Source organism: Acinonyx jubatus, chromosome B3 (assembly GCF_027475565.1).
Source record: "Acinonyx jubatus isolate Ajub_Pintada_27869175 chromosome B3, VMU_Ajub_asm_v1.0, whole genome shotgun sequence".
Lineage (NCBI taxonomy): Eukaryota > Metazoa > Chordata > Mammalia > Carnivora > Felidae > Acinonyx > Acinonyx jubatus.
The window spans coordinates 4,118,962-4,145,651 of NC_069386.1; the positions used below are offsets into that span (position 1 = coordinate 4,118,962).

Sequence of the window (26,690 nt, forward strand, 5' to 3'; positions counted from 1 at the left end):
AGTAATGATGATAGAGCACGAGGTGTGTTTGGAATGCAGGTGAAGTACAGAACACACAGTGACTGACCTCCACGCTTCTCTTGTGCCTGTGTTTGCCTTCTAGACTGTTCCTCATTGGAAAACAGCAGTGAACTAGTGTTTTCCCAAGGAGCAAGAACTTGATCCACCTGAATTTGACTGCTAATTTTGTGGAATATTATGGAATGAAGCTCCTGTGAGGCTTTGAGTCATTCTGACTATAAAATGCAGGATACGATGCAGACTGTGTTCTGCAGCGTTCCATCTAGGTGGCATTTAGAATGTAGGGATTCTGTTAATGGATGAGAAAGGTGGAGTCTGTATCTATTTAGAAAAGGTTCAGTTCTGAATGACGCGTTTTTTTCTAGTGGAGTTTTGAATAAGTCTTTTTATTTTTTTTTAATTTTTTTTTTTTTAACATTTATTCATTTTTGAGAGTAAGAGACAGAGCATGAGCAGGGGAGGGGCAGAGAGAGAGAGGGAGACACAGAATCCAAAGCAGGCTCCAAGCTCCGAGCTGTCAGCACAGAGCCCGACGCGGGGCTCGAACTCACAGACTGAGAGATCATGACCTGAGCTGAAGTCAGACGCTCAACCGACTGAGCCATCCAGGCACCCCTGAATAAGTCTTGTCATCGTTCTAATACTAGTTTTTCTTCCACCAAATTCCCCCTGATTCTTTTTTTTTAATTAAAAAATTTTTTAATGTTTTTATTTATTTTTCAGACAGAGAGAGACAGAGCATGGGCAGGGGAGGGGCAGAGAGAGAGGGAGAGACAGAATGCGAAGCAGGCTCCAGGCTCTGAGCTGTCAGCACAGAGCCCGACGCAGGGCCCAAACTGGACTGTGAGATCATGACCTGAGCTGAAGTCGGACGCTTAACCGACTGAGCCACCCAGGCACCCCAAAGTCCCCCTGATTCTTGAGAGTTTTCTCATTGTGTAAAAGTGCTTCCTTTTTGGTTAGTAAATCAGTATTAGGGTATTATGAGAAAAATTAAAATGTTTCAACCCACAACTTCCTTAGATTAATACCAACTATTTTAAGGTTTATTTGTTCTGTATGTGAACAATTTCATACGCTTGTTTATTAATATTATTTCAGTGACTCATTTTAATATTTCTGTGTAAAATATCCATATAATCTATAAAGCCACATTATCTCCAAAAGAGTGTTGGTAATATGCAATATGTGTGGCAGTGGGTGCCAGTCTGACCATTCAAACCAGGGCCCAGGAGAGGATCTGGTCTGTCCACCAAAGTTTTTAGGCTAATAAGCTCAAGGTTTACAGTTATTAGAGGGGATTTTATTTTGAGAGATTGATTGTAATTAAACAATTTGGCAAGACAGGTGTAAAAATTCTAGACTATAAATGAATGTAAATAGAAGGGAGAAGAGATTTGAAATATTTTAATTTTCTGATTAAAGTCATTTTCCTCTGGAAGGAAAACCTCCTGGGAACTTTGGGGTGACTAGATGATCATTTACTTAGGGGGAGAGTTTGATGATTTTAAACATAGGCCATAAAACTGCAACATACAAACACATGTAATAAAGACTGTTGATCAGAGACTCTTGGGGTCTCTTCCCCCGCTGCTGCCTGAGATGTTCACCAGGATTCTTCACTACTTCCTGGACTCATTGTTTTCCCCACAGTGGTAATGAGCTGGGAACTTACTAGGAGATACACTAGAGTACAAACTATAGCCTGGAAGTTTTACAAGTGTGAACTTAGCAGGTGTGAAGTCTTTCTTCCCAAGAATATCTCCAAGAGGGGCAGACTAAGAGCGGCAAACGAAGCGGCAACAGGATTAATAGGAAAGGGTAACTGAAGGACAGGACCTAGAGCCAGTGTGCTGGTTGATGCAGAATGACCAGGTTCGCTGCAGCCGTCACTCAACTAAACCTACATGCAAACAAAAGCTGGAGGACTGTTCCTGGAAGAAACGTGAATGAGCTGCTTGAGGAGGGCCCCAGCTTGCAGCGAAGGAAAGCCCTTCTCACTTGGGCATTTGGAAGGCTCCTCCTTCCTGCTCTCTGCCCGTGTACCCGTAAGTGAGGTCTCCCATTTGATAGTCCTCTATGAGTGCGTACCTCACGTTGTCCTTCCCATTCCTCGAGGAGGGCCGCTAGAGAATTCTGGAGAATTTGAACTCCCAGTGGCAGAAGAGACTCAGCCAGCCACCCAGAAGCCGGGTCCTTTGTTTTTATGTAATTTCTTTTAAATGTTCAACTGAGATTTACTACACCTGAAGAAAACCAATGGCAGGTAAGAAAAAGACCTTACTGAGCAAAGAGCTGGCCCAAGAGAGTAAGTGAAAAACTTTAGTTAGTATCTACAGAAAGATTTGAAGATACTGCACCATAAATCAAGAATAGGTTACCATGGAAAAGGAATAATGAAAAAGAGTGGTTAGAAATTTAAGATGATTGTCAAAATAAACATTTACTAGTATTGGAATAAAAAATACAGTTTTCCCAAAAAGATAATTAGAAAAAAGATAAGACGTCAGTCTATAAATCTACCAAATAACTGAAAGAATTTAAGAAGGAAAAAATCGGGAAAAAATGGAGGAAAAGAAATCATAGAAGGATGACAGTTTGGATAATTAGAGATACACATCTTTTTTACTGAAAAGTTGCGAAGCATAGTGAATTTAAGCATTGTCTGTCTGTCTGTCTCACACACACTGCAAATCCTTGCAAGATTTTGGAATACTAAAGATAATAGCCTGAAAGCATCCAGAGAAGGAAAACAGAAGTTACCTAAGAAGGAGTGAGAATCAGACTGGCATCTGTTTTCTGGTCAGCAGAAATGTGTGCTAGAAGATACTGCAGCAGACGTTCAAAGTCCAGACAGAAAGGGGTTTTGATACAGAGTTCGACACCCAAACAATTAAGTAGAAAATTGAAAAAGATATCTCAGATATGCAAAAATTCACATTTACTTCACATCTACATCTTTGTGCAATTACTTAGTATACTTTGGAGAGAATAAGACATCTAGTAAAAAGGACTCCACCCTAGGAATGTGGTGGAAAAAAATCCTAGGATATCAGCTATGTAGCAAGCCTGAAAAATAATGGGTTCACATTAGAACAGGATACCAAAGGATCAGAATTCCTTGAAAGAAAAAGCGGATTCCTGTTAAACAGTAAAAGTAAGAGGCTGGATGATCATCACCAAAAGAGGAAATAGCATATGCATCGTTTTGTCAAATAAAAGGTTATTAGAAACTCCAGGGAAAGCAAAGTTTTATAAGGACATGTTAGTCCGAGTACAAAAACTAAAGTGTAGCATGATTATCAGCAACTGCTAGAGTGTAAAAAGATTCGATTTGACCTTGATCCTTGAAGTGGTCATTTTTGTGCATGTGGCACAAGTTTAGTGACAGAGGATTACATTTCTTTCTCTGTGGATCTAATTCCTTGGTTCTGCAGCGAATCATACAGAAGTACAATCTCAAATGCCATATACTCAATTTGAAATTTCAGAATCTATATATAAAATACAGGAAACAAAATGACTCCACTGTGTAAAGATCAAAGTAATATAACCAATAAGGATAAAAGAGGTGCACAAAAGTTGGAAGATGATTTCCTCATATAGAAGTCAACAGATCCAGGGCACCTGGGTGGCTCATTAGGATAAGCGTCAGGCTCTTGATTTTGCCACAGGTCATGATCTCATAGTTCATGAGATCAAGCCCCACAACAGGCTCTGCACTGACAGCATGGAGCCTGCTTGGGATTCTCTCTCTCCCTTTCTCTCTTCTCTCCCCCCTCTCTACCCCTTCCCCCCGCCCCGTCTCTCTAAATAAATAAATATTTTAAAAAGTCAAGAGGTCCATCTACTGTCATATCAAACTAAAGTATTGAAATGAGAAAAGCAGTGTAAAACAGTTTGGGGTGGGGGGGAGCCTCAGTGGACTCACTGAGTTGAAGACACGGTGCCGAGAGTCTCAGGAGACCAAGGCAGCCAGAGTTTACGGGACAGCGAGCCGTGGAGGAGAGGACGGTAGGTCAATGTAGAGATCGGCAGACGGTTCATACTGAGTGTTCACGGAGTACTGATCAGCTCGTGTGTGAGGAAACCTGATGCCAGAAAAAGAACAACCTGAGAGGGTTTGACATCAGTGCTACGGGGCCCAAAATAGCACCTGTTCCCACCACCAAGACTGGAAAAACCCATTAGGCATTGGGGAGGGTACTGAAAGAGTACTGAAAGTCTTGCTTTGGGGCACCTGGGTGGCTCGGTCGGTTAAGCATCCAACCCTTGATTTTGGCTCAGGTCATGATCTCACAGTTCATGAGATCAAGCCCTGTGTCAGGCTCTGTGCTGACAGCATGGAGCCTGCTTGGGATTCTTTGTCTCTCTCTCTCTCTCTCTAATCTTCTCTGTATCGTTCCAATTTTAGTGTATGTGCTGCCGAAGCCAGCACTGTCTCTCTGTCTCTAAATAAATAAGCATTTTTTTTAAAGGTCCTGCTTCATTAGTGGGGAATAATTATCCTTAGGCTAAATACAGTTCTAGTCCCACCCCACAAATCTTAAAAATAAGATCAGAAAAGGATCAGTTTCCAAATGACTACATCTTAAAACTACTTCAAAGCTCTAAAAATTTTGTAGGAACATAAAAATATCCAGCAGTTAATGTAAAATTCACAATGTCTGGCCCGGCTGGCTCGGTCAGAAGAGCACGTGACTCTTGATCTCAGGGTTGTGAGTTCAAGCCCCACATTGGGTGTAGAGTCGTTTGGGTGATTCGGTCTGTTGAGCATCCAGCTCTTGCTTTTGTCTCAGGTCATCATCCAAGGGTCATGGGATCAAGCCCCCATTGAGCTCCACGCTGAGAGCCTGCTTAAGATTCTTTGTAACTCTGCCCCTCCCCCACTTGCACACGCTCTCTCTCTAAAATAAAAATAAAATTCACAATGTCTAGCATATTATCAATGATTAACAGGCTGAACAGTATCAGCTATCAGATAACTTCGAATGGCCTAATATACTTGTAATTTGAATTCTTAAAAGAGATAAGAAAGAGGGGAGGATATATTTGAAGAAATAATGACCACAGTTTTCCCAAATGGATGAATATGATAAACCTATAGATTGAAGCTCAGTGAGCACCCAAGAACAAGAAATACACAAAAATATATACCAACCACATCATAATCAAAATTTTTAAAACCAGTGAAAAAAATCTGAAAGCTGTCGGGGTCAAGGGGTGTGGATACAGGCAGACTCTACATATAGAAGAACAAAAGAAAACAGCCAAGTTAGACTTCTATACCAACTCTATACCTTATTTCAAAAACAGGTGAAATGAAGACTTTAAATTTTTTTTTTTTAATTTTTATTTTAGAGGGCACATGTGAGCAGAAGAGAGGGACAGAGAGAGTCTTAAGCAGGCTCCATGCTGCCGGTGCACAGCCAGACACGAGGCTTGATCTCACAATCCTGGGATTATGACCTGAACTGAAATCAAGAGTCAGACACTTAACCAACTGAGCCACCCAGGTGCCCCAAGACTTACTCAGACATACTAAAGACATAGCAGCATACCCTCCCTACGACAAATACCGAGGTCATTCAGGCACAAGGAAAGTAGCACCAAATGGGAACCTAGATCTCCTTGAAGAAATGGAAGAGCATGGCAGCTACGTGTGTATTTTTTTCTGAAACAAAACCTGACATTTTTTTAGAAAGAGCCAAGCTGTTCATATGTCACTACAAAATTGAAACAGAGTTCTTGATTTCTGTTTGGAATAAGGTATGGATCATTGTATCCTGTGGTGTCACCTCCTTAACTGAGCAGAAACATCTAGAAAGTCATATCTGTGACTTCAGCTACCAGTTAGTGATACCCACCCCTTCATGAACCTGGAGTATAAATAGTGGTGGGAGGCAAATGTTTTCTCTGAATATTTTTTCATTGTTTTATTTAACTTGTTTCTGTGATAATGAAATGGACAAATTATCTCCTCTTTGCTCCAAGTGATAATTTTTGTAATGTGTATTTGCTTTTGAGAGAGAGCAGGGGAGGGACAGGAAGAAGGGGGCACAGAGGATCTGAAGCGGGCTCTGCTCAGTCAGCAGAGAGCCCCACAGGGTCTCAAACTCACAAACCGCAAATCATGTCCTGAGCTAAAGTCAGATGCTTAACCGACCGAGCCACCCCAGCTCAGATAAAATTTTAAAATAATCGGTTCTGCAACGTTTCTGGGACCCCCAATCTGTTCTGTTAGTCATTTTGTTTAATCTTGCACCAGTACCATACCGTCTTCATTACTATGGCTTTGGACTTGGTATCCAGTGGGATAAGTCATCCAACCTTATTCTCAAGAGTCCCTTAGTCGCTCTTGGCCCTTTGCTCCTCTGCACATGTTTTGTTGGAGTCTGACAGTTTTCACAAAACAGAGGTGGAGTTGTGAGTTGTGTGTCAAATAGGATTAGAGGGAAAATTTCTGCTTAAGCTATTTTTTTAATGTTTATTTATTTTCAAGAGAGAGAGGGAGAGAGAGCGTGAGCAGGGGAGAGGCAGAGAGAGAGGGAGACACAGAATCCGAAGCAGGCTCCAGGCCCTCAGCCGTCAGCACAGAGCCCGACGCGGGGCTCAAACTCACGAGCCATGAGATCGTGACCTGAACTGAAGTCGGACGCTCAACCCACTGAGCCACCCAGGCACCCCTTAAACTATTTCTTAGGTGCAAATAAATAGTGTATGTGTACTATAAGCTTTATTTATTCTAGGTTTGTCTTTTTTTTTTTTTAATTTTTTTTTCAACGTTTATTTATTTTTGGGACAGAGAGAGACAGAGCATGAACGGGGGAGGGGCAGAGAGAGAGTGGGAGACACAGAATCGGAAACAGGCTCCAGGCTCTGAGCCATCAGCCCAGAGCCTGACGCGGGGCTCGAACTCACGGACCGCGAGATCGTGACCTGGCTGAAGTCGGACGCTTAACCGACTGCGCCACCCAGGCGCCCCTAGGTTTGTCTTTTTTAAGATTTTCACAGAGTACTCCATTTCGGGTTCACATATGGTTTTTCTGATTACTTTCAAGACTTCAGTTTGGGTCATTGCTTACCTGTGTGTCTTTACTGAATGTTTGAGGGACGTTTTGCACTTCTGATTGTGACAAGTTTGCCTCTGTTCTTAACCACAAACAAAAATCTCACAAATACAAAGGTGGCCCGGAGTACCTTGGAGCCTGAAAGGGTGGCACATTTGTATAAGGCTTTGAATCGCCCAGAGTGTAACCTGTGCACACTCAGGTAAGTCCCAGCTGTTGCCTCTGGAGAATGTCTCCAGTAAAGAGGTGGTCACAGTCTTACAGCGGCCCGTCATGCTGACGGTGTCCTCTGGGGGTTGCAGTGGACAATCCCCTCCCTTTGTTCCTCCCTCTGGTAGACTGGCCAGTAAAGCCAGGTCGATAACAAATAGTTAATGGGCTTTAAGAAGAGGAGATAAACTTATTAAACAAATGTAAAACCCACCTCTCAGACTCCAGGATCCCTCATTTCACTCAAAACCCAAACATTCAGAATTTTAGCATTCAGATGTTCTCATATGTGTGCAGAGAAGATCCAGGATGGTAAGGAGTTCTCTGTCCTCCTGAGACCTCAGAGCCACAAAAGCAAATGCAGGAATTCCACAGAAGCACCCTGAAGGTTTCCCCAAGTTCAACACAGATGAATCAGTCTATTCAGATACACATACATTCACAGTTAGTTACATACAGATAAAAGCTCATTCTCTTTTGAAAGGACCAAGTGACGGCAGTTGTTTGTGATATAACACTGTTGTAGAGGAAAGGTGGTTCTTACTTGCTTTAGCTTGTTCCTTGGCTGGGCAGTGGGGGGTTCCTGGCATTCCACTGGAGGCAGGAACCAGTGGTGGGGTGAGGAGAGTAACTCAATCAAGATAAGGGGATAAACAAATCCTCTGTGCTTTAGAGGCTATGAGAAGGGTCACTTGGTGAGAGCAAACTCCGCAGGTTTGTTTGGATGCTGTGAAGTCCCACCAGGGTGCCTGGTGAGTCAGTTGAGCATCCGCTCTTGATTTCAACTCAGCTCATGGTCCCAGGGTTGTGGAATTGAGCCCCGAGTCGAACTCCACACTGGGCATGGAGCCTCCTTAGGATTCTCTTTCTCTCCCTCTGTGCCTCTCCCCTGTTCATCCTCTCTCTCAAATTAAAAAAAGAAGTCCCACCTGACTATTGAGGAAGATACTGGTGATGATCTTCCTGATTTGAAGGCCTCTAAATGTCTTCTCTTGGAATGATTCTGGATAGAGATGAAATGAAGGCTAGAAATGAAGCTTTATCTGTAACAAGCCAGGACCGAAACCTCATGAAGGTGTATGTTGTGCTCTCTCAACAGCCCGATCAACCAAATGGACTGTAGTTGCTCTGCATTGTTACCCATGAGGTTCAGCCATCAGAACATTTGGGGTTTGGTCCTGGCTGTGCCCTTCGAACCTTGAAAGAGACCCTTTAAAGTCATTCTAAAATGCTTGTCTGTACTTATTCTTTGAGAGGATCAAGTAAGTTAATGTTCTAGCACTTTGAAAGAGTATAAGGTGGTATTTACTCTTGGACATGAATCAAGAACTGGAGTAGAAGAAACTTTAACCCTTAACCGACTTTGATTAGGAAGGGAGATTTGAAAGGATGTCCGGGCACAACCCAATTACAAGGATTCTCAAGTGTCAGTCACCTCAATCTCTCCTTTATGTCTCTTTTTATTGTGCCTGGCACGGCCTTAGTTAACACATTGATCTCTTAATCCATTTGCCTTCATCCAGCCATCCCCAAAAGCCTGCTTTCCCAGTTTCCATTATCTTTCACACTGGCCACTAGTAATTCTCTAGAACTTATTTAATTACAAAATTCCTATTCCAGTAGCTCCTTAGGGGACTACGAGATAGATCACATTCTCTCCGTGGTATATAAGGCTTCTTCCCGTCTACCTGTTGGGTAGTTACAAACGCTAAGTTAATATGTCTGACACCTAGGATTTAATATATCTAGTATGATGATTTACATAAGAGTAATAATAATTTGTTATAAATGATTATAGGCATATAGAGAATATATACTTTAATATACAAAAATATATAATATATAAATTATGTTAAGTATAAATATATTTTTAAGTTTATTTATTTTGAGAGGGAGAGGGGGAGAGAACAGGCAGGGGAGGGGCAGAGGGAGGGAGAGAGAATCCCAAGTAGGCTCTGTGCTTGATCCCACGAACTGTGAGATCATGACCTGAGCCGAAATCAAGAGTCAGATACTTAACCTGCTGAACCACCCAGGCACCCCTAAATATACATATAAATATTTTAAATAAAAATAAGTTATATATAATTAACTCCATTTTCAAGCCCTTTCCTCTCTGTGGAGAATGAGAGATGGGGCTGAAATGTCCAAGCCTCTAACCATAGCCTGGTCTTTTGGGGTGACCAGCCCCCCTCCAGAAGGCCACCAAGATTCACCTCATTAGAACAAAAGACATTGCTATCACTTGTGAAGGGATCCAAGGGATTTAGGAACTGGAGTCAAAGGCCAAATATCAAAACAAAATACTTGTAGTTCTCTTACCACATAGGAATCCACGAAAGGATTTTAGGAGTGCTGTGTCAGGAATGAGGGACAGGGACCAATATATGTCCTTTCTGTTATCTCACATTTACCGTTTACTAACACGTAGCCCAAATCCCTTTGTCTTGTCAATTCGTGACAAATTTAGTATTTCTTTGTCTAAAAGACTTAAAGCTTCCCTCCCTGGTCACTTTTTCAGGTCTCCATTCTTTTGTGAAGGCCCCCTTGTACATGTAAAAATGTAATAACATTTGTATGCTTTTCTCCCGCTAATCTGTTTTATATTAGTTTTAATTCTTCGGTCCAGCCAGTGACCCTAAGAGGGTAGAAGAGAATTTTTTCCTCCCTTACACTAACATCTTCAGTACATTGTTGACTAGAAGCAGTGATAGCAGGCGTCCTTGTCTTGTTCTGATTTTGAAAGGAAGCTATATTAATTCGCTGCTGTAACGAGGTACCACAAATCGGGTGGCTTAAATAATAGCAGTTTTTATCATCTCGCATTTCTGGAGGCTGGAAGTCCAAGAGCCGGGTGTCAGCAGGACTGGTTCCTTCTGAGACTGTGAGGGGCAATCTGTTCCATGCCTCTCCTGTAGCCTCTGGTGGTTTATTGGCAACCCTTGGTGTTACTAGGCTGTAGACACATCACCCTGACTTCTGCCTTCATGTTCATGTGACGTTCTCACTGTGTGGTTGTCTGCCTCTGTGTCCACATTTCCTCTTTGTGAGGACACCAGTTCTATGGGATTAGGACTCACCCTAATGGCCTCCTATTAACTAATTACATCTGTAATGACCCCATTTCCAAATAAGGTCACGTTCTGAGATATTGGTTTGAACTTCAGCATATTAATTTTTGTGGGACACAATTCAGCCCATGAGAAGCTCTGACACTTTGCTATTAAATGTATTTGCCACGATAACCTTTACTAGGTAAGTTCTTTTCCATTTCCAGCTTGCTTAAAAGCTGTTATCATAGATGTTAACCTTTAGTCAATGTTTTTATGTACTTAATGAGATTTACTATATGGCTTTTCATAATCTGCAGTGATTTATTCTAATAGCTTTTCTATTTTAGTCCATGCCTGACTTTTCAGAATAAACCCAAATTGATCATGATTTTAATACATTATTGCTAATAATATTTTAGAAGACAGTTTCTGCATCTATGTTCATAAGAAAGATTGGCCTATAAGGTTTATTGTTGTTATTATTGTTACTGGATTGCCTTTGCTTTTTATATTGTTAAAATGGCCTCCTGAAGTGAGGTGGGGACTATGACAGAGATTGTTAGTTGTTTCACGTTGGGCTGATGAAAATGTTCTGGAGATGGATGGTGATGATGGTTGCATGACAGTATGAATGTACTTCACGCCACTGAACTTACACACTTAAAAATGGTTAAAATGGTGTGGTGCCTGGGTGGCTCAATTGGTTAAGTATCTGACTTTTTTTTTTTTTTTTTTGGCTCAGGTCATGATTTCAGAGTTCATGAGCTCAAGCCCTACGATGGGCTCAGACAGCATAGAGTCTGCTTGAGATTCTTTCTCTCTCTCTCTCTCTTTCTCAAAATAAATAAAAATTTTTAAAAAATAGTTAAAATGGTAAATCCTATGTTATGTATGTTTTACCACACACGCATACAAAAACCCTATCCACAGCTAACATCCTACTTAACGATGAAGGACTAAAAGCTTTCCTCTTAAGATTGTGAATAAAACAGGCACGTTTGTTCTTGCCATCCTTATTCAGCATTGTACTGGAGATTCCAGGCAGGGCAATTATGAAAGAAAAAGGCATCTAGATTAGAAAGGAAAAAATAAAGCTGCCTCTATTTAAAGATGACATGGGGCGCCTGGGTGGCTCAGTCGGTTAAGCATCTGACTGTTGATCTCAGCTCAGGTCTTGATCTCAGTGTTGTGAGTTCAAGCCCCGCATTGAGCTCCATGCTGGGTGTGAAGCCTACTTAAAAAAAAAAAGTGACCTGATTTATATATAGGAAATTCTAAAGAGACACACACACACACCTAATAGCTAATAACCAAATTCAGCAAGGTTTCAGGATATAAGATTAATGTACAAAAATCATTTGTATTTCTGTACACTAACAGTGAAAAATTTGAAAATGAAATTTAGAAAACAGTTTCATTTACAGTAGTATCAAAAAGAATTCTTAGGGATTATCTTTTTACAGAGAAGTACAGGACTTATACACTGAAAACCACAAAATATTGTTGAAAGAAATTAAGGAAGACCTAAATAAATAGAAAGACATCCCATTTTCATGGATTGGAAGACAATAATAAGATGGCACTACTCCCCAAATTGATCTAAAAGTTCAACACAATCCCAAGCAAAATCCCACATGCCTTTTTTTTTTTTTTTTAAAGAAATGGACAAGCAGGGGTGCACGGGTGGCCAGGCCAGTTGAGCGTCTGACTCTTGATATCAGCTTGGGTTATGATCTCAACACGTTCATGAGTTTAAGCCCCACATCAGGCTCCATGCTGACAGTGCAAAGCCTGCTTGCGATTCTCTCTCTGTCTCAAAATAAGTAAACTTAAAAAAAAAAAAAATGGACAAGCAGATTTTAAAATTCATATGGAATTGCAAGGGACCTTAAATAGCCAAAACAGTCTTTAAAAAGATCAAAGATGGAGAACTCACATTTCCCTACTTCAAGCCTACTACAAATCTACAATAATCCAGATAGTGTGCTATTAGCATAAGGATAAACATGTAGATCAGTGGAATAGAATCGAGATTCCAGAAGTAAACTCATCAACTATGGCCTATGGATTTTCAACAGAAGTCCCAAGATCACACAATGGGGAAAAGATGATTTCCACAAATGGTGCTCAAAAAACTGAAAATCCACATGCAAGAGAATGAATTAGATTCCTGCCTTATACCATATACAAAAATTAACTCAGTGGATACAAGGCCCAACTGTAAGAGCTTAAGTTAGAAAACTCTTAAAACATAGGTGTAAATCTTTGTGACTTTGTATAATGCAATAGTTTCTTAGCTATGACATCAAAAGCACAAGCAACAAAATAAAAAATAGATCAATTGAACTATACGAAAGTGAAAAACTTTTGTGTGTCAATATGTATATCAAGAGAGTGAAAAGACAATACACAGAGTGGGAGAAAATATTTACAGACTACAATTGGATAAAGGTCTGGTATCCATGATATATAAGGAATTCTTACAACCTAAAAATTAAAACAGCCTAATTAAAAATGGTGAAAGGTATTGAATAGACCTTCTCCAACACAGATCTACAAATGGCCAGGAAGTACATGAGAAGATGCTCAACATCATTTGTCATTAGAGAAATGCACATCAAAACCACAGTTAGATACCACTTCACTCCTACTAGGATTGCTGTAATGAAAAAAGACAATACAAGTGTTAGTGAGAATGTGGAGAAACTGGAACATTGCTGATAGGAATGTAAGATGGTGCATTCGCTTTGGAAAATAGTTGGATGGTTCCTCAAAACATAGAATTATCATATGACGCAGCAATCTACTCCTAGATATAGATCCAAGAGAACTAAAAACATATGCTCCAACAAAATCCGGTACATGAATATTCATAACAGAATTACTCATAATACTCCAACAGTGGGAACAACCCAAATGCCCGTCAACTGATACATGGATAAACAAAATATGGTATATTCATACAATGCAATATTATTTGACCATAAAAACAAAGGATGTTCATAAAAACAAATGCTACACATGGATGAAATCTTGAAAACATGCTAAGTGAAAGAAGCCAGACACAAAAGGTCACAGATTATATAATTCCATTCATATGAAATGTCCAGAATAAGCAAATCCATAAAGGCAGATTAGTGGTTACTGGGGAGCTAGGGGGAGCTGAGGGGAGAGGGGAATCAGGAGTGACTGTTTCATGGATATGAGGTGATTTTTTGTTAAGTTTTTTTAATGTTTATTTTGATTTTTGAGAGAGAGAGAGAGAGAGAGAGTGCGAGTAGGGGAGGGGCAGAGAGAGGGAGACACAGAATTCAAAGCAGGCTCCAGGCTCTGAGCTGTCAGTACAGAGTCCGAATCGGGGCTCAAACCCATGGACCAAGAGGTCATAACCTGAGCCAAAGTCAGACGTTTAACTGACTGAGCCACCCAGGCCCCCCAATATAGGGTGATTTTTGAGGATGATGAAAATGTTCTGCAGTTAGTTAGTGGTGATCGTTGCTCATATTTACGAACAATCTAAAACCCACTAAATTGTACACTTTAAAATGGTGAACTTCACCGAAGAGATTATATAGATGAAAAGTGAGCACATGAAAATATGTTCAATATATTAAGGAAATGCAATTTAAAGCCATTGTGATAGGGGCACCTGGGTCGTTCAGCCAGTTAAGCGTCTGACCTTGGCTCAGGTCATGATCTCACGGTTCGTGGGTTCGGGCCCTGCGTTGGGCTCTGTGCTGACAGCTCAGAGCCTGGAACCTGCTTCAGATTCTGTGTCTCCCTCTTTGCCCCTCCCCTGCTCACACTCTGTCTCTCTCTCTGTCTCTCTCTTTCTCTCTCTCAAAACTAAGTAAACATTAATAAAAAATTAAAAAAATAAAGCCATCGTGATAAGAAAGAGGAGCCCAAAGAGATAGGATGCCTAAATGTTATATGATGTCTGGGAAGGGATCCTGAAACAGAAAAAGGACCTTCGCAAAAATCTAAGGAAATCTGAATGAAGTGTGGAGCTTAGTTAATAATAATGTGTGAGTTTTGGTTCATTAGTTGTCCCAAGTGAACCATGTTAAAAAGGGTTAGTTGGGATGATGAAACCGTTCTTCATCTTGACTGTGATTAATCTATACATGTGTTAAAATTCATAAAAATGTACAACAAAAATAGTTAATTTTACTGAATGTTAATTAAAAAAAAATAAAATGTTTAAATGGCTTGGAGGAATTGGAGAGTAACTAAGAATCAGTAGAACCCAGACATTTGATCCTTGAAAGAAGTGAACTGCACTGGATGAGATCTGTTTCCAAAGCTTTCTCCTTAGGACACTCCCCAGTCCTCAAGGTGTGGGATGGCTAGAACTCATGCAGAAAGCCACAGACTTCTTGGCTTAAGATAGAAGTGGACTTGGTAGGGGAGGGGTGGGGGGAGGGGTGAAGGTAGTCAAAAGGTACAAACTCCCAGTTATAAAATAGTAAGTCCTGGGAATGTAAAGTACATATGGCGACTATAGTTTTTTTAAGAAAAGATATTGGTGGATAAAGTTCAATGCTGCCAGAGCAGCTGGATATTGAGGGAGAAAACCCAGAGAGGAGGAAGCTGAAGAGAAGAAATCCCCTAAATCTGCATATGAAATCCCTCAATTCCTTGTCCAGTGGAAAGCAACAGCTCAAAGGCAGGAAGCAAAAGGCAGATATTTCAACTGCTGCCTGCCACAAGAGAGACAATGTGTAGTTTGATTTTCATAAACTCAGAAGAGCTTGGACTGTCCACTGAAATCCCAAAAGGGCCATGTTCTGGAAGACCAAGTGGCAGGACTAAGAAATTCACTTTAATAATAATGGGGAAACTTAAACTCACCATGACGAAGGTTGAACCAAAACTATACAAATACAAGGTCAAGTTCAAGCTATTTTTTTTAATTTTAATGCTTTTCTTTTTAAGTGTTTATTTTTGAGAGAGACAGAAGTGAGCAGGAGAGGAGCAGAGAAAGAGGGAGATACAGAATCTGAAGCAGGCTCCAAGTTGTCAGCACAGAGCCCAATGCAGGGCTTGAACTCACAAACCATGATCGTGACCTGAACCGAAGTCAGACACTTAACCGACTGAGCCACCCAGTTGCCCCAAGTTCAAGTTACTAATTTGACTGTCTACTAATACAAAAATCAATGTTCTTCAGAAGATAAAAGAATCCAGAATCTGTATAATGTATCATCCCCAATGTCCAGTATAGAATTTTTTTTAAATCCTAGACTGCTCCCCCCCTGCAAATGTAATTCAGTGTTAATAGAAAGGTCAGACAGTAGCAGTAAATACTAAGACCACCCAAATGTTTGTGGGGGAGAGGTGTCTTTGAAGCAGCTATTATAAATATCTACAAAAGAGTTTAAGGAAAAGAGTGTTAATGAATACATGAATGAGAAATCTTAATACAGAAAAAAATATTTAAAAAACAGAAATTCAAGAACTGAAAATAAAATTAAAAATTCAGTGAGTGAGTTTAACAGCAAATTAATGATGTCCAAAGAAAGGGTCAATGAAAGAAAATATTGAGAACAGACTGAGAAAAAAATATTGAAAAAAAATGACCTATCAATATTTAGGTGATGGCATTAATTGGAGCTCCGGGAAGAGAGGAGAAAGAAATCAGGGTAGAAAAAATGTGATGAATTAATGGCTACATATATATGTATGTATGCATATATAATTTGTTTCCCTATATCTTGTAGACAAAAAATTTCAGATTCAAAATCTCAGGGAAGCATAAGATAGGTAAATATGAATAAAACCACTCTTAGGCATGTCACAATCAAACTGCTGAAAAGAGAGATAAAGAGAAAATATTGAAAGTGGCCTAAGATGACAACCACATGACATGTTGGAGAACAATGTTTTCCGTTCTCATGGACTTCTCACCTGAAACTATGAAGGTCAGGCGATAGTGGGGGAATCTTCAAAGTTCTGAAAGAAAAACCCATTAATACGGAATTCTGTATCCAATAGGATGAATGAAAATGATATCAGAGAAAACCTCAGACCGTCATGAATGAATAAAGAGGACAAACAAAAACCAGAACAGTTCCAGTGGCTACCAGAGAAGAGGTGGATGGAAGGATGGGTGAAATAGATAAATGCGATTAAGAGTATACTCACCTTGACGAGCCCCGAGAAAGGCACAGAATCGTCGGATCATCATGTTGTACGCCTGAAACTAATATAACATTGTATGTTAAATATACTTCAATTTGGTATATGTCTGAGTAAATATAGAAGACTATTTTGTCTTCTTTCTCTAAAAGATAGGACACTTTTTTTTTTAATGTTTATGGATTTATTTTGAGAGACTACACGCATGTGCATGTGCTGTGCTGTCAACCAGAGCCCTGTGCAGGGCTCAATCTCACGAAGTGTGAGATCATGACCTGAGCCAATATCAAAAGTGGGATGCTTAACCGACTAGGCCACCCGAGACACCCGAAGATAGGACACTTTAAAGCAAAAATTATAACATTACCTTCTGGCTTATAAGGTATGTAAGTATAAAGTATGTAAGTATAAAATATGTAAGTATAAAGTATGTAAACTATAACATATATAACAAATACAGCATAACAAATAAAGTAGGGGATAGTGGTATTGGACACATATGTTTACAAATCTTTTTGTAAACATATGTTTTACAAATTTTATATGAAGTTGTTTGATATTCTCTCTCAGGTAGTTTGTGAAAAGTTAAGTAGATACATAGCAATACCTAGAGACACTACTGAAATATAAGACAAAGGTAGAGCTATTAATAGATAAAATAGAATTCTTAAAAAATACTTGAAGATGTTAAAAGAAGACAGGAAAGGGAAAACAAAGGAACAAAAATCAAAAGGAGAATTAAAAAATGGTAGACCTAAGTCCAACCATATCAATTATTTATTAAATATCTATGGACTAAACAGCTTAAAGGCAGAGATTGCCAAAATGAATTAAAACAAGACTCACCTATATTCCGTCTAAGAGATGCACTTTAAATATAAAGACATAAATTGAAAGTAATAGGATGGTAAAATACAGAACCTGCAAATAGCATATCAGATGAAATAGACTTCAACACAAAACGTATTAGCAGAGATAAGGAAGGACATTCATAACGATGCAAAGTCAAGTCATCGGAAAGACATCACAATCATAAAATGTTTATGTATCCAACAGAGTTTCAAAATCTACAGAGCAAACAGAGCAAAACTCAGCAGAGCTAAAGGGAGAAGTAGACCATCTCACAATCATAGTTGGAAGTTTTAATGTTCCTCTCTTAGCAACTGGTAGAAAAACTACACAAAAAATCAGTAAAGATATGGATGATCTGAACAGCATTAATCAGCCATGTTGACCTAACTGATATATCTAGAATACTGTACCTAAATGTGCAACATAAATATTTTTTAAATGCACGTAGTATATCCACCAAAATAGACCATATGTTAGTGGATAAAGCAAGTCTCAATAAATTTAAAGGGAATATATAGAGAGTTTCTCAGACCGCAGTAGGGTGGGGATGGGGCACTTGGGGACCCTAGAGGCCAGTGAGGGGATAAGTACAGGTCAGATGTGGGGGGAGGGGCAGAACACTGGGAAGAAGAGAGAGAAGGTGAATGAGGGCACCAATAACCCACCCCAGACCCCAGCCTCACAGTCATTGGCTGCCACCTGGCCCCTGCGTTGCCAAGGGGGCGAGCTGCCATCAGACTGGCCAAGGCCTCAGTGCGCAGAATGGGGTGCCAGGGCTTCCTGCTTGGCTCCCTTCTCTGCCGGAGGGACGGACAGCTTGTCCACTCTGCTCTGGCCGCAGAGGAGAGCGCCTAGCGAGGTGTGGGGTGCGCCTGCAGGGTAAGCTGCTTGGGCTGGGGGCTGGGATCCAGGTGGGATTACTCTGTGCCAAGAGGGAGGGGGTGACCAAAGCCTTTGCGAGGGAAGGGTGGCCTGGAGCAGAGTGTGCTGGGGGCTCCAGGGAAGGGCCTGCTCGGCCCCAATAGGGAGCCCCGACCCTTGTTCTGACTGAGATGGCCAGCTGAGGGCAGTGACCCCAAAACCTTGCTTCCCACAGAGGAACTCCGTCCAGGGCTAGACTGAAGGGGGATGGGAGGGGCCAGGAGTTCCGACTACAGCCACAGAGCCTAGGGCCACCACGATGGCCCCACAGTGTCTGTGCTCAGTGACAGGACCCCGTTGGGTTGAGGTCGTGAAGGGGCCTCGGAGAGACTGCCTGGTAGGCCCATGTCCAATTGCAAGCCTAGCATCCTCATTCTGTCTCCCCGAAGCCTCAGTGGGGCTGAAAGGAGGAAAAGCTCGGGCCCCCAGCAAAGCCCCCACGGGGCAGGCAGCGTTGTTGGGAAGGTGCCAAGAGACTGAGCTGTTTTGTGCCCTGGGCTCTTGCTCACAGCTCCAGGGGCCTTGCTCCTTCCTTCTCCTACAGAGAATGGTGGCGTGGCTCTATGAAAGTCGAAGGGAAGGGCGGCCGCTTCTCCAGCTCAGGAAGCACACATGGGGTCGGTACATCCTGGGGCAGGGGGAACACTCGTGCGCTGCAGCTCGAGAGAGGTAGTACTGTGCAGTGGTTAAGGTAAAGGGCACTAGACCAGATCATCTGTGGTTGAATCCCGGTTTCTCCACTTACTAGCTTGTAACCTTGGCAGTCTTTGCGAGGCTTGGTCCCCCCCATCTGTAAAATGGGAACGAAAACAACATTATCTATTTTATGACCGTTGTTAGGGCTAAATGGGGCTTTAGCACAGGTTTTTAACAATAGATATTTATTATTACTATTACTATTACTATTACTATTACTATTACTATTACTATTACTATTGATGGAGCACCACATGTAGACCCAGATCCACTATCTGAAGGGGCATCTCCTCATCCAGACCCTGACTCAAATTCCAGGGCCTGGCTGATGGTGGCCAAAGTGTCCCCATCCTTCCCACCACCGCCACCACGGGGAACTTTTTAGAGGGAGAGTCAGAGGTGGGGCCCTGCTCGCCAAGGCCTTTCCAGCCGGGTGATCCCCTGAGAGCTCTGGGGCAGGGGTCACAGGGAGGCAACAGCCTCTGAGGGCCCATTGTTCTCTGAGCCGAGAAAAATGCATTCTCTCCACCTCTCTACCCCTCACGCCAAACTCTGCACCCTCACGGGAGGACCAAAGAGAAGCCAATACTGCCCGGCTCTCCTCGTCCGGCTCACAAAGAGCTCTCTGTGCCTCACAATGGTCCTGTGAGGCCAGCCTTCTGGGCTTACTATCCCCAGTTCACAGATGAGGAAGTTGAGGCCCACAGGGAGGAAGTGGCACACGTGATGTCCCACATAGAGAAGTGGCTCAGTCGGGACTCCGCCTCCCAGTCCCAGGACTGCAGCACAGAGCTGTGGGCACAAACAGGGCACAGCCTAGGGGGATCTGTGGGAGGGGCAGTGGCCCGGCCCCTCCCTCCTCCCTCCTGAGCGGCCAGGTGGTGATAGCTGGGTTTGGGGTTTTTTCTCCCTAGATGAGCTTCACATCCCAGGTAACTGGAGCAGAAGTCCTCAGCGTGTCTTGTTTTCTCCCCAGGTGGGATGTCTGCTGTCCCAATAGGGGCCAGGATCCAGCTGTGACGGCTCCTTGGCCTAATGACAAAGCCGGAGAGGGAAACAGGAACCACGGTGCCCTCCCTGTTAGGAGGATTGCAGGAGAGCATGACCTAAGGCCACAGGACTGTGCACATGACTGTGGTCTCCTGAAGTCAAGGCAGATGGAAAGGGAGAGACCTGAACCTAGGGTGACGAGTCATCCAGGTTTTCCTGGGTTCGGGATGTGTTTTAAAACCTGGAATGGGGGCGCCTGGATGGCTCAGTCGGTTAGGCGTCCGACTTCGGCTCAGGTTATGATCTCACCATTCGTGGGTTCGAGCCCTGCATCAGGCTCTGTGCTGACAGCTCAGAGCCTGGAGCCTGCTTCAGATTCTGTGTCTCCCTCTCTCTCTCCCCCTCCCCCACTCACACTCTATCTATCTCTCTCAAAAATGAATAAACGTTTGGGGCGCCTGGGTGGCGCAGTTGGTTAAGCGTCCGACTTCAGCCAGGTCACGATCTCGCGGTCCGCGAGTTCGAGCCCTGCGTCAGGCTCTGGGCTGATGGCTCAGAGCCTGGAGCCTGTTTCCGATTCTGTGTCTCCCTCTCTTTCTGCCCCTCCCCCCGTTCATGCTCTGTCTCTCTCTGTCCCAAAAATAAATAAATGTTGAAAAAAAATTATAAAAATTAAAAAATAGGGGTGCCTGGGTGGCGCAGTCGGTTAAGCGTCCGACTTCAGCCAGGTCACGATCTCGCGGTCCGTGAGTGCGAGCCCCGCGTCAGGCTCTGGGCTGATGGCTCAGAGCCTGGAGCCTGTTTCCCATTCTGTGTCTCCCTCTCTCTCTGCCCCTCCCCCGTTCATGCTCTGTCTCTCTCTGTCCCAAAAAAAATAAACGTTGAAAAAAAAAATAAAAACAAAAAACAAACCTGGAATGTTCCAGGCAAACTGGGATGAGTTGGTCACCTGACTCTTTCACAGCTCCCAGTCTGGGAAGATGAGACTCACCCAGGAGTAAGTAGAGGAGACTACAGACTGGGATCAGAAGGAAAGGAAGTGTTGGGGGATGGGGAGCCATGGCCACATTGTAGTTGGCACTCCATAAAGCAGCCTGGGGCAGCCCGGCTCCTCATTTGCATATGAGTCCTTCCTCTCCAAGTCAAATCTGTTGGAGTCAAGTCCCTCCCTTCCAACGAAAATACCCAGATGTGGGGGGTGGGGGAGCAAAGGGGGAGCTGGGGACCGGGTGGGGAGGGGTCTACTTCTTTCTCCCAGGGCTTCTGCAGCTGGGACCGCTGGGCACTCACCAGGCCCTATTTTCGCCCCCTTTCCAGGCACTCTCTGAGGCCACATCTCAGGCACAGTCCAGGGGGCCATCCTTCCAAGTCCCCAGGGCACTCTCTTCCCAGTAGATAGGACAAATCTGAACTAAATGGGTTTCTTACTTCCTTCTAGAAAGGAAGGTAAAGGTGATCAGACACATACCGTCATGCACACCTACATTAAGCTGTGTGCACTCCAGCGATGTGGAACCTCCATGGACCTCAGTTTCCTTATCCTGAAAACAGGGATCCTGTACCCATCTTGTAGAATTGTAGTAAGCATCAAATGAACAGTTGCTCCATAGATATTTGTTATTGGAGGGGACTCGGTCCACTCAGGCTTGGGAGGAGAGGCCTCTCTTGGGTCCAGATGTCACCCAGGTTTCTGTTTCTTCAGGGCTTCTGCTCAACTCAAGTACATGCAGTTCTTGGTGTTGCCTCCAGGGAATGGCAAGGTGGGAGATGTTTGAGGAAAGGGGCGGAATGGAAAGGCTGGAATTTAAGAGGAGAAGAAAACATTGGATGAGGAGTAGGTCCCAGTCACTGGGAACTGAGTTCTTAGTGGTGGCTCAGGGCAGGATTTGTCCATTGGCGATGTCCAGGCCTCTGGAGTTCTTCAGCACATGTAGGCAGGTGTGGGTTCGTGAAGCCTAGCCCCTGGAGCATAAGTCCTCAGTGTGTCTTGTTTTCCCCCAGGTGGGATGTCTGGAGAAGACAGGTCTCCACTGATGACCGGCAGAAGGAACTGGCACCCCCCCCCCCCCCCCCCCCCCGCGCAAACAGGTCTGGTCCCCGTTTCCTCTCAGGCCCTGACTGGGGCGGTCACTACCATCCAGTCCTTCCTCTCTGAGGCTTTCCTGGGGTAGCACTGGGAGGCCGTGGAGTTAGAGGGCAGCGAGCCTGAGCCGCAAGACCTCTTCCTGTGCAGGCTGTTGTCCGCTGCTGGACACTGGTGCGGGGCCCATGTGGGCGTGTGCTGTGGCCATGGGGAGATCATCCGCCTCGAAGGTGAGCATCTCTGCCTGAAACATTGACCCTAGTCTGCTAGAGAGGCCGCCCATCCAAGCCCTGTTCTACCAGTGGGCAGGGCACAAGAGAATGAAAACTGCAGGCCCCTAGCTGGAGGGGTGAGTCTCTGAAGATGGACGCTTGGGCACCCAGGGAATGGGGCTCAGGGCCCCGGGGTCCTGGGAGATTTGGGTGCAGGATCAGGGCACTGGGGTCACAGGACCTAACTGGCTCTGACTTGCACCCATCGGGTGATCCCTGCAGGCAGGAATATAATCAGCCACAGGCTTCACACGTCTCTGTGTTCCTGCAAAGCCATTGTATCTAAACGGGCAGTGCCTGCTGCTACACCCCCGCTCTCTGCTGTGGCGTGTGCTGCGTAGACGTGGTGGCCTTGACCGTGGGCGAGGCAATGGACTCAGACCCACCCCCCCATCACCCCATGCGCAGCAACTGCTGCACTTTACACTGGGTCTGCTCCGACTCCGGGGCCCATCCAGATCCCCTACAGATAGATGGCAGTCCTATTAGCTGGGTGAGTCTGGCCCAGCTACCCACGCGAGATCCCAGCCCGCCTCCAGAGCTAACCAGTGTGCTCCTGCAGAACTGGTACTGTCTCTCCCCACCCAGGCCATGCTCGTCAAACTCAAGATCCACTTTACTCTGGCAGACCCAAAGCACCCAGAAGCAAACTAGCCTGCCAACTTGGTGAGGTTCTACCTCTCTGAAAGTCTCTTGGGACCATCCAGGAAGGCCCCAGCTCACAGATCCTAGGCACATCTATTTCCTTCAGCCTACCAACTTCCAAACCTAGGCACTGCCCTGGTCCTTGTTAACCTCCATGCCCATTCGCCCAGTGGAACCTACCTATAGAGCCCTCTTTCTGTGCCCACAAATTCTGATTCTGGAGATGCTGAGATCCAACACTCAGCCCTATAAACTCTTCCACTTTCCAGGTCAAGCCCTATTCACCTTCTTCTCCAAGCCCAGTCGAGAGACCCAGCCATCCAACCTGATGTGCCAAACTCAGGCCCAACTAGATCCCATCCCTTTCTCCAGCCTGGCCACTACTTTCTCTCTAGATCCAGGCAGCCTTTCCTCAGGGAAAGTGGGGGGGGGGGGGGGGGTTGTGCTTCGGGCCTTCGGATCTGAGTTGGAAGCCTCACATGATCCAGGAGTCCTGGCTGTCACACCAGACCCTAACCCATCCCTATCCCTTCCTTCCTAGGTGTCAGTGGACCTGAATTTGACTGTGGATAGGTGTGACCTCAGGCCATCCTGAGTGGGCATGGCGGCTTCAGAAGTGGTCATTAAACTATATTGCAAAGCTGGATTCGGGGTTCACTGCCCCTTCTATTCGGTGTCTATTTCTCTACCCGAAGCCTGCTGTAGGCTCCTCTCCTGGACCAGACTTAAATTGTCACCTCCAGCTAGCCTTCTGGCTTCCTGATGAGAAAGCAAGACACCATCAGAGGGGCCCAGATTTTGTAGGCAAGATGGAGCTGGGAGAGGGAGCGTCTTTGGTCTCCGAAGCGGGTCTCCCAGTGCAGTGCCTCCTTCCTGCTCTAGGACCCCCAGCCCTGTGGCACAGCCTTCTCTTCAGTCCCCTGCTTTCCTTCCACTGCGTGGGTGAGCATCGGTGACCGTGTCGGGAATGAGCGGAGTCCCTGGAGGCCCTTCCACCGAGACCCTGTGGTCGGGGGTGGGGGTGGTGAGGGAAGGCGTTGTGCGTCTCCCGGAAGGCTGTCCCATCCTCAGTCCAGCGGCCTCCACCCACCCCCGGAACAGTCCCTCTAAGGCACAGGAACCTCCCTTACCCGGAGGGGGAAGGAAGGCGGGGATTTCCGAGGGATTCGGGCGGGGCCAGACCCTGCGGCACCGCCCCGCCCCCTCCGCGGACACGCCCTCCGCTCCGCAGGCGTAGGTGCCTTTAAGAGCCTCCCCGCGCGGCCCTGATTGATAAATCCGCGCGCTGCCTCCGCCCGCGCAGATTGCGGCCTCCGCGGAGCCGGGCCTGCGCTCGCCTCCTCGGTCCCAGCAGCACCCCGGCCGCGCGGCCTCCGCCCCCGCGAAGCGCTCTCTCCGGCAGCCCCATGTCGGCCGCCCCCGCCTACGGCGAAGACAAGGGCGGCTCCGCCGGCCCCGGGGAGCCCGAGTACGGCCACGACCCCGCGAGCGGCGGCATCTTCTCCTCCGACTACAAGCGGTGAGGGAGCGCGCGGCGCGCCGGCACCATGGACAGCGGCCCGGCCGCGCGGCCCGGAAGCCCGCCCTGCCCCCTCCCGCCGCCGCCGCCGGGCCCCCGCCCCGCCCCCTCCCGCCGCGGCCCGACCCTCGCTGCCCTGTCCTCCCGCGCCGCGCGCCGCCCGAGGGCCCACCCGGGACCCGGGGAGGGGCTGGAGGCTGGCGGGGGATGGGCGCACCCTCCCGCCCCAGGCGTGCCCGCTGGGTGTGGGTTTGCATCACCGGTTCCCCGCCTTTTTCGCGCGGGGCGAGCGGGCTCCTGAGGACCGCGCGGGAGGGGGCAGAGGCCGTGAGGTCCAGCTTGGGGCCTCTCCGGGAAGGCCGGCCCGGGGTGTGCACCCAGAACCTCCACGGCCCGGCCCCTCGTGCAAGTCCACGTCCCTCATTCTGGCCCCACGCTAGCACCCCCAGGCCGCACCCCTGCTTCCCACTTTGCCCCTGTACTTCATCCCCACCTGGGCTTCCCACTCTTCCCCTCCACCTTTGGCTCATTCGTTGGTTCATTCGTTTATTTGTAAATCCTGAAACAAGCATTTTTCAGGGACTGCTGTGTCCATTCTCATCCCAGTCACTGTGAATACAGGCGTGAACCTGAACCGGTCCCCACCCTCTAGTTGCTCTGGAGGGTTGCCCCAGAGGGAGAATCTGTGTTGGGGGGTGGACAGCCGGAGGGGTGCGAAGAGCTGGTCTCTGGCCCTGGGGAACAGGGAGAGGGGGGAGTGAGGAATGTTCCAGGCAGAGGAAAAGCTTTTAGGTTTTGTAGGTGCTAGTACGGATGGCCAGAATCAAATCGCTGCACCAGGCCTCCGAGTGACCAGAAATGAGGGTGGGAAGGTGCCAAAGTGGCGAGGAGTTCTAAGCAGGGGATATCAGATTTGCATTTTAGAAGGATTCTAGGCTGGATTGTGGAGAGGAGATTGGAGGTGTGCTGGTTTAAGCAGGAGACAAGGCCTGGGGAGGGGGGGTTGAGTGTTGGGGGAAGGAGACATGATGGTGGGCTAGACTATGGTGGGGGCAGAGGATCTGAGGGCTCTTGAGGGGATAGAAGTCACAGACCGATGATTAACTGGGGGGAGAAGATAAGAATAATAGGTTACTATTTCTTGTAACTGGATAGATGGTGGTTGCTGTACAGTGTGATTGGAAATAAAGATGTTACAAGCAAATTCGGGAAAATAATGGTGAGGCCAACTTTTGACAGGCTGGGATTGTAAACCCTGAGGGATATTCAAGCCTAGGAGGTAGCTGGATTTTAGGATTTGGATTCCAGGAGAGATTATTAACACATGTATGTTAATCAAAGCCACAGAAGGAAGTTAAGATAACCCAGGGAGAGTATATAAAATGAGTTCAGGGGTGCCTGGGTGGCTCAGTGGGCTAAGTGTCAGACTTCAGCTCAGGTCATGATCTAGCTGTTGGTGGGTTCAAACCCCGCGTCGGCTCTGTGCTGACAGCTCAGAGCCTGGAGCCTGCTTTGGATTCTGTGTCTCCCTCTCTCTTTCTGCCCCTCTTCTGTGCACTCTCTCTCTCTTTCTCTCAAAAGTAAAGATTAATAATTAATTAATTAATTTAAAAAATGAGTTCAGACGGCACATGGGTATGAACCCTAAAGACACCTTAGGGATGACCAGAATGCAGGGGGAAGTGTTTCAAGGTTACTGAGAAAAAGTAAACCAAAGGCTGGAGGGAAACAAAATGTTTCAAGAAGGAGGAAGCAATCAGCAATGTCCACTCAAACAAGGGAAGACGACCACTGATTTGATAAAGAGAAGGTCAACCCCTCCTTGCTCCAGGTCCCACCTCCTGTCCTGGGGGGACAAGTCTGACAAAATCAGAAGAGGAGGAGCTAGATTATTTTTCCCCAACATTCTATCATGAACAGCTTAAAACATACAGAAAAGTTGAGTGTGTAATGTGAGGAATACGTACGCCCTCCACCTAGATCCAACTGATGTTGACGCTCTGCTGTATTTGCTTTTTCTAACATCAAGCCATACTGATTTTTGGCTGAACCATGTAACTTGCAGACATCATGGCGGCCCCTCAGCCTTAAATTCTTTTTATTTTTTTTTAAATTTTTTTCTTTCTAATGCTTATTATTTTTTTGAGAGAGAGAGAGCACAAGAGAGACAGAGCGTGAGTGGGGGAGGGGCAGAGGAAGAGAGAGACACAGAATCCG

General features: G+C 45.4%; 2 protein-coding genes across 4 annotated transcripts in view; both read left to right on the top strand.

The window, feature by feature from the left end:
• The window catches only part of FSD2 (fibronectin type III and SPRY domain containing 2), an 83,487-nt gene extending 59,887 nt beyond the window's left edge, over window positions 1-23,600 (top strand). For all 3 annotated transcript variants that reach the window (XM_027068184.2, XM_027068185.2, XM_027068186.2), the window contains 4 exons: window positions 8,401-8,563; window positions 16,352-16,572; window positions 21,956-22,975; window positions 23,496-23,600. The gene's annotated coding sequence lies outside the window, so the exon portion shown is untranslated. The remainder of the gene's footprint in view (window positions 1-8,400; window positions 8,564-16,351; window positions 16,573-21,955; window positions 22,976-23,495) is intronic.
• A 138-nt stretch (window positions 23,601-23,738) lies between these two features.
• Window positions 23,739-26,690, top strand: part of AP3B2 (adaptor related protein complex 3 subunit beta 2) — a 34,305-nt gene continuing 31,353 nt past the window's right edge. The window contains exon 1 of the mRNA XM_027068181.2: window positions 23,739-24,473. Within this exon, the coding sequence (XP_026923982.1) occupies window positions 24,361-24,473 (113 nt within the window). The 5' untranslated portion in view covers window positions 23,739-24,360. The remainder of the gene's footprint in view (window positions 24,474-26,690) is intronic.